General features: G+C 46.4%; 1 protein-coding gene across 6 annotated transcripts in view; it reads right to left on the minus strand.

Annotated features, from left to right (window-relative positions):
* fgd (faciogenital dysplasia) overlaps nucleotides 1–13,090 on the minus strand; it is a 121,636-nt gene that overhangs the window by 31,836 nt on the left and 76,710 nt on the right. For all 6 annotated transcript variants that reach the window (XM_055647493.1, XM_055647494.1, XM_055647492.1 and 3 more), the window contains 2 exons: nucleotides 2,239–2,328; nucleotides 886–1,022 (listed from right to left, as the gene is read on the minus strand). In XM_055647493.1, the coding sequence (XP_055503468.1) occupies nucleotides 886–1,022; nucleotides 2,239–2,328 (227 nt within the window). The remainder of the gene's footprint in view (nucleotides 1–885; nucleotides 1,023–2,238; nucleotides 2,329–13,090) is intronic.

A 13,090-nucleotide genomic window follows, 5' to 3' on the forward strand; every position in this document is an offset into this window, starting at 1 on the left:
CAGGTGCAGCAACAGAGGGCAGGTGCAGCAACAGAGGGCAGGTGCAGCAACAGAGGGCAGGTGCAGCAACAGAGGGCAGGTGCAGCAACAGAGGGCAGGTGCAGCAACAGAGGGCAGGTGCAGCAACAGAGGGCAGGTGCAGCAACAGAGGGCAGGTGCAGCAACAGAGGGCAGGTGCAGCAACAGAGGGCAGGTGCAGCAACAGAGGGCAGGTGCAGCAACAGAGGGCAGGTGCAGCAACAGAGGGCAGGTGCAGCAACAGAGGGCAGGTGCAGCAACAGAGGGCAGGGCAGCAACAGAGGGCAGGTCATGCAACCTCAGACGACAGCTGAATGGAGCGCTGTTGGGTGTGGGCGAAGTGAGAACGAGTTATACAGACAATGAAACTCCACATGGACCACTGTAGCCTCCACCTTTCCTTCATCATCGTGATTCTTGCGCATATTTTTCATTCATTTGTTTGATATATCTCTACATCACTGTCTCTATCTCTCGTTTCCCTTTCCCCTAACCCCCAGTCTGAAGAAGGGTCTCGACCCGAAACGTCACCAACTCCTTCTCTCCAGTGATGCTGCCTGTCCCGCTGAGTTACTCCAGCTTTTTAGTTTAAACCAGCATCTGCAGTTCCTTCCTCCACAATTTCCCAATCTGATCGGTTTGAATTCTTTTGTGTTCAACCAGTCCAAAACAAACAGATGGTGATCAATAATTTTGCATTCTGAATAATAAATCACATCGCATGGAAACTCGTTCCACAGGTTTAGAATTTGTCAACATTCCAGCATTGGATGGAATGGTAAAGATTGTGACTTTTGTAGAAACAGTCTTCAAATGCATTTAAGTTTCAATGTCTCGACTAGCAGATTATTCAAATTCTTGACTCACCATTCTTTTTTAATTCTGGATTTTAATTCCGGCAGAAGAAACTGGTCATGAAAGCAATAGATGGAGGAAATGTTGGAGAAGATTCCGGTGATCACATCTGGTGGAATACCGGCTTCAGTCAACTTAGTGCAAAACACCTGGGAACAGAACGGTACAAGAGATTATATCAGCAAATCACCAGGGAAATCACCCCACAATGGCTTACAAATTCTGCCACAAAAATATCGTGTGACAATCAAAGATATAATAGGTATGTTGAAAAGTTTAAATCTATCTTAGCAAGAGGTGCTGGAGAGAACTTTGGTAAACTGTAACTTTTATTTCCAAGCCCCATCTGGCATTTTAGATCCCTGTACAGAACTGAGAATGTTTCTCAGCCGAGACATTCTTCTGACTTTAACAATGACACATCAAAAAGATGCAACTACCCTGGATCATAAGGTCATGTGATAGTAGAATTAGGCCATTCGGCCCATCGTCCACCCCGACACTCAATCATGACTGATCTCTCTCCCTCCTAACCCCATTCTCCTGCCTTCTCCCCATAACCCCTAACACCCGTACTAATCAAGAATCTGTCTATCTCGGGATATTGCAGTAATGTGCGTATAATCGCATGTCCTTACAGTCTGAAATTCATAGCCAAATGTATAAAGGTGTTGGACAGACACTTGTGTTCAGAGACAGACCATCACGGCTCTCAGATGCACCCAATATAAGGCAAATATTCTTCATGTTTACAACTACTTTGAATCGCACACCCTCACATTTAATACAAATTAATTAATGGAGAATATTTCATTGTTTACAGTGTGGAGCAGGTTTAATAATGCGTTATTATTATGACTATATCCAACTTAAACCACAACTGAATGCTCAAGTACTTTCACAAACTGCTGTCTACACAAACAAGAGACATGAGTGACCCCACGTTGGTCTGCAGTGAGGGAATGAAGAGAGGATGGCTCAGTCGTCTCTACATCGTCTCTACATGTTTGGTGAATATTCTGTGAGTCGTGAGCTGAACGGGTTTGACAAGGTGAGGAATGTTTCTGTACATTCATGGCGGCTTTTGTATAATGAAGACATTTGTATAATTGGGAATAGCACAAAATTAAAGCATGTTAATTTTTGACTCATGCCAATTAGTTGCAAAACTACCAGTTTGGGCTGTGATTGGTTCGGGGCGGTTAGGTTTGTTCTGCTTTGGGTAAAACTGGGTAACTTTCACAGAGATGTTTGGAAAGCAGCCAAGGAAGGGTTGAAGTTACAGCCGTTCGTTCATTCACAATAAAACACAATTTCAAGGCACAAATTCCTCAGATTGGAACAATGTATGAATATTCCCGATACCTGATCCAGAAGGTGCAGTCTCTTCACATATGCTTCCTCAGTGTGAAGTAGCTCATTGGCAATGTTGAATAACTTCTGTGGCTCTGTGCACTGAGACAGGGAACAAACAACACTCACTAGTTTACATTTGGAAAAGGTATATTCTGATTAAAGACGCAGAAAATTAAAATATATATATACTTCAGATAAAGAAATTGCTGCACCAATTAAAACTGCTGAAATATTAACTCACTATATCACACAACAGTGTTGGAACAACCCAATGGAAACTGCGTTTCTTACTGATGTTGAATGATGACTATTTTACAATTCTGCACAAATCTCCCCACAGATTTATCCCTCTCTCTGTAACGTCCCCCTGCCATGATACCTGCCAACCTCACCTCCTTCCTTCATCCACCACTGGAGATCCAATGGCCCAGTGTGAAACAAGCTGAGGTTAAGGCTTGGACACCCATTCATGGACATCTTGGTGCTGACGTAGCCTTGCGGAGGGTGGGGAGAGGGTGGGGAGAGGGTGGGGAGAGGGTGGGGAGAGGGTGAGGGGAGGGTGAGGGGAGGGTGAGGGGAGGGTGAGGGGAGGGTGAGGGGAGGGTGAGGGAGAGTGGACCAGGCGCGGGGTGAGGTTCTGCTGTAAATGAGCTTTACCCACGACACGGCCAAACTCAACGCTGCAGTGTTACGTATAATGTAGCACAGGGAGAAACAGGGAGGACAAGAGCGTGTGAAGATACACACAAACTCGACCAGAAACCTACACATTACGGACTACAGCAAGAGCAAGCCTTACTTTAAAAAGACTAAAGTGAGACAAAGCCAAGCAACATTAATATAACCAGTGGGTCAGCCGTGATAGGAGTGCCGTGTTCTACATTTGTACAGCCCATGTCAGATACATGGAGAGGCCATTCAGCACCTCACGACCACCCATCACTACTATCCCATCTCCCAGTCCCTACACATGGCTGCCTATTCCTCAGCCCACACTACAACATGACTGAGACGAGCTCGGCACCACTGCGCAGTTGGCCAGTTTTAGTTTTTTTGTTTGCTTTTAGAGACACAGCACGGAAACAGGCCCTTCGGCCCACCAAATCCGTGCTGACCAGCGATCCCAGTACACTAACACTAACCTACACACTAGGGACAATTTACACTTGTACCAAACCAATTAACCTCTAACCCTGCACGTGGAGTGTGGGAGTAAACCGCACCACGCAGGTCAGGTCACGGGGAGAACGTACAAACTCCATACAGACAGCACCCGTAGTCAGGATCGAACCCGGGTCTCTGGCGCTGTGAGGCAGCAGCTCTACCCGCTGCACCACTGTGCCGCCCTGTCAGCGACACATTTGACCAGTAGCACGGAGATGGCATCTTGTCCCCCCCCCGTCCCCACCCCCACACCTCTGGTCCACAACTCTGTCCCCTGGGTCACCTTGATGCACCATCCCCCCCACCCCCACATCATCCCCACCCCCACCCCCCCCCCCCCCCCACCTCCACACCCCCCCCCCCCCCCCCCCCCCCCCCCACCCCCACCCCCCCCATCCCCCCCCCCCCACCATCCCCCCCCCACATCTAACTCGCTCTCCGTCCCAACAACTGCCCTCGCTAGAGGCAGGAAACATGTTCCCGATGTTGGGGAGTCCAGAACCAGGGGCCACAGTTTAAGAATAAGGAGTAAGCCATTTAGAATGGAGACGAGGAAACACTTTTTCTCACAGAGAGTGGTGAGTCTGTGGAATTCTCTGCCTCAGAGGGCGGTGGAGGCATGTTCTCTGGATGCTTTCAAGAGAGAGCTAGATAGGGCTCTTAAAAATAGCGGAGTCAGGGTATATGGGGAGAAGGCAGGAACGGGGCACTGATTGGGGATGATCAGCCATGATCACATTGAATGGCGGTGCTGGCTTGTAGGGCCAAATGGCCTCTACTCCTACACCTATTGTCTATTGTCTATTGTCACACGTGGACCAATCCAAACACCAGCAACAAACATAAACAAATGTCGCTTTGATATGGACGACAATAATAAACCAAAACCTAAAAAGGATTTTAATTTGTTGGAAAAATATTTTAAACTGTATCCAGCATAAAACATTCCATTTGCAATGATCACAGCTGTACAAATTGCAAAATGCTAAAATTAAAGACCACTTTAGTCAGCATTAGTGAGGAGAGTCAGATTAATGTCAAATGGAAACCCTGATTGAAGTAGAAAAGCTATAAAACAAAATCAGATGTTTTCCACAAAAAGATTCCAACTCAGTCGAGCTGAAGATTCACCCTGTAAAATATCAGTAAAGGATCTTCATCCGCAGGCTTTGTGATGTGTGAATACAGTCGATGATGTTGCTCCATGTAATGTTGTTGGGGTTGTGACACCATGAGGGTGAGGTGTAGGGGCCAGTCTACACTCCAACTCAATGAGGATCTCCTCGCACAATGGATAGGACAGGTTTAGAGGGATCTGGGCAAAAATGCAGGACTAATGTAGAAGGGACATGTTGGTCAGTGTGGGCAAGTTGGGCCGAATGGCCTGTTTCCACAATGTACGACTCATGGTAAAAGCAAGTAACACATATGATAATTCGCCTCCATAATCATTGGTGTCAGACTAGTTTCACGAAGATAGCACCAAACATAGCATCTCCCAGGACTCCCTGCACTCTTTCCCCTCTCCTCTTCAATGTTGACGTTCCTCTCTTCAACAAGGCTGCCATCAGCCAGAGAGACCGCGCTGATTCTCATCTACCACATACCTACAGTCCAACCTTCCACCTAGTTCAGCAGTCTTCAGAAAACATACTCAGTGGCTGGCAGAGTCACAGAGACAGTCACAGACTCAGAGTCACACAGAGGCACAGAGGCACAGAGGCACAGAGACACAGAGACACAGAGACACAGAGACACAGAGACACACACACACAGACAGAGACACAGTCACAGTCAGAATCATAGAGTCATAGAATGACCCAGCGTGGAAACAGGCCCTTCGGCCTAACTTGCCCACACCAACCACATACTCATCTACACTAGTTCCACCTACCTGTGTTTGGTCCATATTCCTCCAAACCTGTCCTATCCATGTATCTGTCTAACTGTTTCATAAACGTTGGGATAGTCCCAGCCTCAACTACCTCCTCCAGCAGCTCGTTCCATACACCCACCACCCTCTGTATTTCTGCTATTTACTGAAAATATTCCATCACACAAGGACTTTGAGTTTATTATATAACTTGCAAACGTTTGATAGATAAGAAAAATTACTACAAAAGTGAATTGTACACCAATTTATTAAATTGGAATGATATGGAAGGAGATTCTGGAGAGAGGTGGTGGTGGGTGCGACTCCAACAGTGAAAGACATGTTGACCGTACATGGATCGGGCCAGGCATAGGTGAGTGGGACTACCTTGGTTAGGCAGCATGGCCAACATGGACAAATAGGGCTGAAGGGCATGCTTCCACACGGTGTGACTGCGATGCTGTGATACATGTGTTCACGTCACCATCAGCTGTAGCGTTCTGAGTGGCGTTGATCACTCACCAAGTAGTGTGTGTGTGTGTGTGTGTGTGTGTGTGTGTGTGTGTGTGTGTGTGTGTGTGTGTGTGTGTGTGTGTGTGTGTGTGTGTGTGTGTGTGTGTGTGTGTGTGTGTGTGTGTGTGTGTGTGTGTGTGTGTGTGTGTGCGCAGCAGGCTCTTTAAAACTTAGGTCAAAGCAATCCAAATAATACTGTTAAAAACTGACGGCTTCTGGAACATGCCAGCCTGGGGGAGCAGTGGGTGGTGGGGTGGAGGGGGTGTGGGGGGGAGGGGGGGGGGGTGGGGGGGGGTGGGGGAGGGAGTGGGGTGGGGGGGGGGGGGGGGGGGGGGGGGGGGTGGGGTGGGGGGGTGGTGGTGAGGGGGGGGGGTGGGGGGGGGGGGTGTGGGGTTGGGGAGGGGGGTGTAGGGTGTGGGAGGGGGGTGTAGGGTTGGTGGGGGGGGGGGTGGGGTGGGGGGTGATAAGGTCCCACATAGAATAGTGGGCAAAATTAGGGTACATGGTATTGGTGGTAGAGTGCTGACATGGATAGAGAAGTGGTTGGCAGACAGGAAACAAGGAGTAGGGATTAACTGGTCCCTTTCAGAAAGGTAGGTAGTGACTAGTGGGGTACCGCAAGGCTCGGTGCTGGGACCGCAACTATTTACAATATACATATCAATGATTTGGATGAAGGGATTCAAAGTAACATTAGCAAATTTGCAGATGACACAAAGCTGGGTGGCAGTGTGAACTGTGAGGAGGATGCTATGAGGATGCAGGGTGACTTGGATAGGTTGGGTGAGTGGGCAGATGCATGGCAGATGCAGTTTAATGTGGATAAATGTTAGGTTATCCGCTTTGATGGCAAAAAACAGGAAGGCAGGTTATTGTCTAAATGGTGTCAAATTGGGAAAAGGGGAAGTACAACGGGATCTCAAGTTCAAGTTCAAGAGAGTTTATTGTCATGTGTCCCTGATAGGACAGTTAAATTCTTGCTTTGCTTCAGCACACCAGGACATAGTAGGTACGAATACAGAACAGATCAGTGTGTCCATATACCATTATATAAATATATACACAGTTTGGCAAAAGAATAAATCAGGGAAGATAGTGCATCGGTGGATAACAAGGGAAATCAGGGATAGTATCAAAACAAAAGATGAAGCATACAAATTAGCCAGAAAAAGCAGCCTACCAGAGGACTGGGAGAAATTCAGAGTCCAGCAGAGGAGGACAAAAGGCTTAATTAGGAAAGGGAAAATAGATTATGAAAGAAAACTGGCAGGGAACATAAAAAACTGATTGCAAAAGTTTTTATAGATATGTGAAGAGGAAAAGATTAGTTAAAACAAATGTAGGTCCCTCACAGTCAGAAACAGGCGAATTGATCATGGGGAACAAGGACATGGCAGACCAATTGAATAACTACTTTGGTTCTGTCTTCACTAAGGAAGACATAAATAATCTGCCGGAAATAGCAAGGGACCGGGGGTTAAATGAGATGGAGGAACTGAGTGAAATCCAGGTTAGCCGGGAAGTGGTGTTAGGTAAATTGAATGGATTAAAGGCCGATAAATCCCCAGGGCCAGATAAGTTGCATCCCAGAGTACTTAAGGAAGTAGCCGCAGAAATAGTGGATGCATTAGTGATAATTTTTCAAAACTCTTTAGATTCTGGAGTAGTTCCTGAGGACTGGAGGATAGCTAATGTAACCCCACTTTTTAAAAAGGGAGGAAGAGAGAAAACGGGGAATTTCAGACCAGTTAGTCTAACTGGAGTGTTTCTAGATGGATCTTATCTGATCTTATTGGATAACATGCAAAACACAGCTTTTCACTCACCCTCAGTACATGTGACAATAATAAACCTAAACGAGAAATGATTTTGATTTACAGGAAAAATGTTCAACTATATCTGGGATAACACATTCCATTTCAAATGATCACAGCTGTACAAATTGAAGAATGCTAAAAATAAAGAATACTTAGTCAGCGTTAGTGAGCAGAGAGGACAGATTAAAGTCAAATGGAAACCCTGGTTCCACGCAAGACAAGCAACACTAAGGCCATAAAAAAAATTAAAGGGGCACCGTCTCCCTCTCACAGGCAGGTACACGCACACAACACTAACACGCACACTAACACGCACACCAATGCAAACTAACATGCACATGCACACTAACACGCACATGCACACTAACACGCACACTAACATGCACATTAACACACATGCATACACCCACTCATACAGATACGGACACGCACGCACACACATGCACAGGCGCACACGCTCACATGGATATGGACAAACGCACACACACACTAACACACACTAAAACGCACACTAACACACGTGCACACACACGGACACGCGCACGCACACACATGCACAGGCGCACATGCTTACATGGATACGGACACACACACACACACACGCACACCTTCACGGACACTGAGTTCAGGAGCATCCCAGCACGCAGCTCTACACTGATGGTTGTGAGACAAGGAGTGAACAGGGTGAAATATCAACCCGAGCTGGGGGTGTAAGTGGAAGGACATGGACTGGGTGGGATAGTGGGAGGGGGAGGGACTTTGAGGGAGGGGGGTTTGTTGGCGAGTTACCTAAAACTGAAGATTGTTTATACCGCTGGGTTGTCAGAGACCCAAGTGGAATATCAGGAGTTGTGTGTGGTCTAACTCTGGCAATGGAGGAGGCTGGGTTTGAATCACACACTTGATGGATGATCTCATTTAGAGACAGAATCTGCTCCAATTGCAAATTAAAAGGAACAACATGTTCCCAGTGAAATTACAACCACTGCTGAGACCGGCCGGTCGGTCAGGATGATGGAGAACCGATGACTGAAAATATACCACTTAGGTTGGTCAGAGCTATAGTGGGAATCTGATGTGGAAAATGCAAGATTACCATAAACCTTTATTTTCTTCTAAAATAGTTTTTTTGAAGAGCCCTATAAAAGTAGTCATGAGGAAATTGACAAAGAATTTGGGAAAGAGTGTTTTCCAAAACTTGGCCTGGAATAAAACATAACATCAATGGAGAGATACAGAGTGCTGGAGTAACTCAGTGGGTCAGGCAGCATCTGTGGAGAACATGGATAGGTGACGTTTCACAGAGTGCTGGAGTAACTCAGCGGGTCAGGCAGCATCTGTGGAGAACATGGATAGGTGACGTTTCACAGAGTGCTGGAGTAACTCAGCGGGTCAGGCAGCTTTTCGAGGATGTAACTAGTAGCGTGGATAGGGGAGAACCAGTGGATGTGGTGTATCTGGACTTCCAGAAGGCTTTCGACAAGGTCCCACATAAGAGATTAGTATACAAACTTAAAGCACATGGCATTGGGGGTTCAGTATTGATGTGGATAGAGAACTGGCTGGCAAACAGGAAGCAAAGAGTAGGAGTAAACGGGTCCTTTTCACAATGGCAGGCAGTGACTAGTGGGGTACCGCAAGGCTCAGTACTGGGACCCCAGCTATTTACAATATATATTAATGATCTGGATGAGGGAATTGAAGGCAATATCTCCAAGTTTGCGGATGACACTAAGCTGGGGGGGGCAGTGTTAGGTGTGAGGAGGATGCTAGAAGACTGCAAGGTGACTTGGATAGGCTGGGTGAGTGGGCAAATGTTTGGCAGATGCAGTTTAATGTGGATAAATGTGAGGTTATCCATTTTGGTGGCAAAAACGGGAAAGCAGATTATTATCTAAACGGTGGCCGATTGGGAAAGGGGGAGATGCAGCGAGACCTGGGTGTCATGGTACACCAGTCATTGAAGGTAGGCATGCAGGTGCAGCAGGCAGTAAAGAAAGCGAATGGCATGTTGGCTTTCATAGCAAGAGGATTTGAGTATAGGAGCAGGGAGGTTCTACTGCAGTTGTATAGGGTCTTGGTGAGACCACACCTGGAGTATTGCGTGCAGTTTTGGTCTCCAAATCTGAGGAAGGACATTATTGCCATAGAGGGAGTGCAGAGAAGGTTCACCAGACTGATTCCTGGGATGTCAGGACTGTCTTATGAAGAAAGACTGGATAGACTTGGTTTATACTCTCTAGAGTTTAGGAGATTGAGAGGGGATCTTATAGAAACTTACAAAATTCTTAAGGGGTTGGACAGGCTAGATGCAGGAAGATTGTTTCCGATGTTGGGGAAGTCCAGGACAAGGGGTCACAGCTTAAGGATAAGGGGGAAATCCTTTAAAACCGAGATGAGGAGAACTTTTTTTCACACAGAGAGTGGTGAATCTCTGGAACTCTCTGCCACAGCGGGTAGTTGAGGCCAGTTCATTGGCTATATTTAAGAGGGAGTTAGATGTGGCCCTTGTGGCCAATGGGGATCAGAGGGTATGGAGAAAAGGCAGGTACGGGATACTGAGTTGGATGATCAGCCATGATCATATTAAATGGCGGTGCAGGCTCGAAGGGCCGAATGGCCTACTCCTGCACCTAATTTCTATGTTTCTATGTTTCTATCAGTGGAGAACATGGATAGGTGACGTTTCACCTATCTTAAGGATAAGGGGGAAATCCTTTAAGAACTTTTTTCACACAGAGAGTGGTGAATCTCCCTTCGAGCCTACACCGCCATTCAATATGATCATGGCTGATCATCCAACTCAGTATCCCGTACCTGCCTTCTCTCCATACCCCCTGATCCCCTTAGCCACAAGGGCCACATCTAACTCCCTATTAAATATAGCCAATGAACTGGCCTCAACTACCCTCTGTGGCAGAGAGTTCCAGAGATTCACCACTGTCTGTGTGAAAAAAGTTCTTCTCATCTCGGTTTTAAAGGATTTCCCCCTTATCCTTAAGCTGTGACCCCTTGTCATGGACTTCCCTAACATCGGGAACAATCTTCCTGCATCTAGCCTGTCCAACCCCTTAAGAATTTTGTAAGTTTCTATAAGATCCCCTCTCAATCTCCTAAATTCTAGAGAGTATAAACCAAGTCTACCCACCCCAGGCCCACCCCTAACCCCAACCGCCCTCTAACCCCAGCGCCAACCCACCCCAGGCCCACCCCCAACCCCAACACACCCTAGTCCCACCCCTAACATACAGTTAATTGAACAACTTCCAAAGTACAAATGCTCTATTTCTGACGTGTTCATATTGGGAAGAGAACAGATTGTTACTGACCAATCCAATATGTACAAATGTTAGGCAGTTATTGTCGGCTAAGTCAGAGGTTTCTGCACAGCTCGTCAAGTAAAGCATCAGTTAGATGGCGATGAATAAATTTAAACAAATTAGATCTGCTCTAAACTATTTCTGGCCAAGTGTCAAGTCTCCAGTGAATGCTAATTTGGAACTCTGGATAGACTTGGAACCAAAGGAAGGGAGGAGTCTCCTCGATCTATTCCTGCTGTTACTCTAGCACTTTGTGTCCATCTCTCTCCAGGGCAGGTCTAGTTTGGGATGTTGGTGAGAAAGAGATGAGGTTCCACATGTTTGAATTGTCTCTTGTAACACCCAACTCTTTTTCAATGCCCCATTTATTAACCATGACAAAACAATGAATAAAAGTAATTCTATAAATGTAGCTCACAAAATGCTCGGTTACTTTTCCACTGATCACCCAGATGATTTGAGAATTATTAAAACTCACAACAATTAGTGAAGGTAGGGACGTGAGAGTTGTAAACCAAGTTACAGTTGATGCAGTCACACATATTGTCATTGTCCATTCATTGTCCAAAGCCCAGGGAGCAGATTGTATCAACACGTTGTAACGAGGGAGCAGCAGTGGGGCCGGGAGCTCCTGTTTGCTCCCCCCCCCCCCCCCCCACAAAGACAAGGGGTGAGTGGGTTCAGCGGTGACTGTAATTTGTCCAAGTGTACAAAGGGGTGGGAAGATTCATGGCACGTGGGGAGAATAACCTAATTAACGGGAGAACAGATTCATACGGAGACTCTGGCTATCAACATCATTGGTGAAATGTGGAGGAGACCACACTGTGAACCACAACGTCCAAGATGAAAGAAAGACTGAGCCACACCCCCACTTCTGGGTTTTATAGTCCCTCCCACCAGAAGGGGCGAGGCCTTCATGGCACGATTGACAGGGGAGAGAATCTCAACATTTTTTAAACACTAATAACTGGTATATTTTTCATCGATGGGAAAAATCCTCGGCACCTGATGAGCGGAGGGGGACTCTGAGTAAGATGGCCAAAAATCACAGCCGTACATGGTAGTTTTTTTTTCCTAACATCAATATAAAGCGCAAACAGGAAGTGGTCAAGATTAGACTTTTAATTATATAGAAGGCAAGGCAACTTTAAATAGGCAAGGCAACTTTAAATAGGCAAGGCAACTTTAAATAGGCAACGCAGCTTTAGCATTTCCAAACCAAAGGCAATACAGTTTTAGCATTTCCAAACTATATTTTCAAACCACATTAAGGGCACTGACAGGTCAATAAAACCACTCCCAGTTTAGTAGACATGTGTTCAGTGTTATTCACAGCTCAGACTGAGAGACGTGACCCTCTCGCTCCACCATCTTGCAGAGACTGACTGAGGCACTCAACACTTCCGGGTTTTATAGTCCCTCCGGAAGGGACGTGGCCTTCAGGAGAGAGAATCTCAACATTTTTTAAGCACTAATAACTATTATTTTTCATCGATGTGAAAAATCCTCTTGCCCTGCGCAACGGAGGGGGACTCTGAATAAGAGGGTCAAAAATCACAGCCGTAAGTGGCTGCGTTTTTTCTAAAATCAATATACTGAACAACAGGAAGTGGCCAAGATCAGACTTTTAGTAATATAGATAAGATGCTTCAATACCATGGCAACGTTTAAAGATCCAGAAACATACCTAACCTGTTCAGTCCCAGCCGCGCATATACGTGGTTATGGTCAATAATGGAACAACAAACTTGGCAGTGAACAGGTTAATACATCACATTCGACAGGTTTTTCTGTCAGTAATAGACATCAGACAATAGACAGCAGGTGCAGGAGTAGGCCATTCGAGCCAGCACCGTCATTCAATGTGATCATCCCCAATCAGTACCCAGTTCCTGCCTTCTCCCCATATCCCCTGGCTCTGCTATTTTTAAGAGCCCTATCTAGCTCTTTGAAAGCATCCAGAGACCCGGCCTCCACCGCCCTCTGAGGCAGAGAATTCCACAGACTCACCACTCTCTGTGAGAAAAAGTGTTTCCTCGTCTAATAGTGAGAGTGATTCTCTTGTCCTGTCGAGCAGCCAGTACCAAGAGGACAGACATGTAGTGGCACCACATCTTGTTTATTTTTCAAATTGAAGTCACTACGATGCCCCATAGTCTGGACGACCGTGG

This window comes from Leucoraja erinacea, chromosome 16, assembly GCF_028641065.1.
Source record: "Leucoraja erinacea ecotype New England chromosome 16, Leri_hhj_1, whole genome shotgun sequence".
In the NCBI taxonomy this organism is placed as follows: Eukaryota; Metazoa; Chordata; class Chondrichthyes; order Rajiformes; family Rajidae; genus Leucoraja; species Leucoraja erinaceus.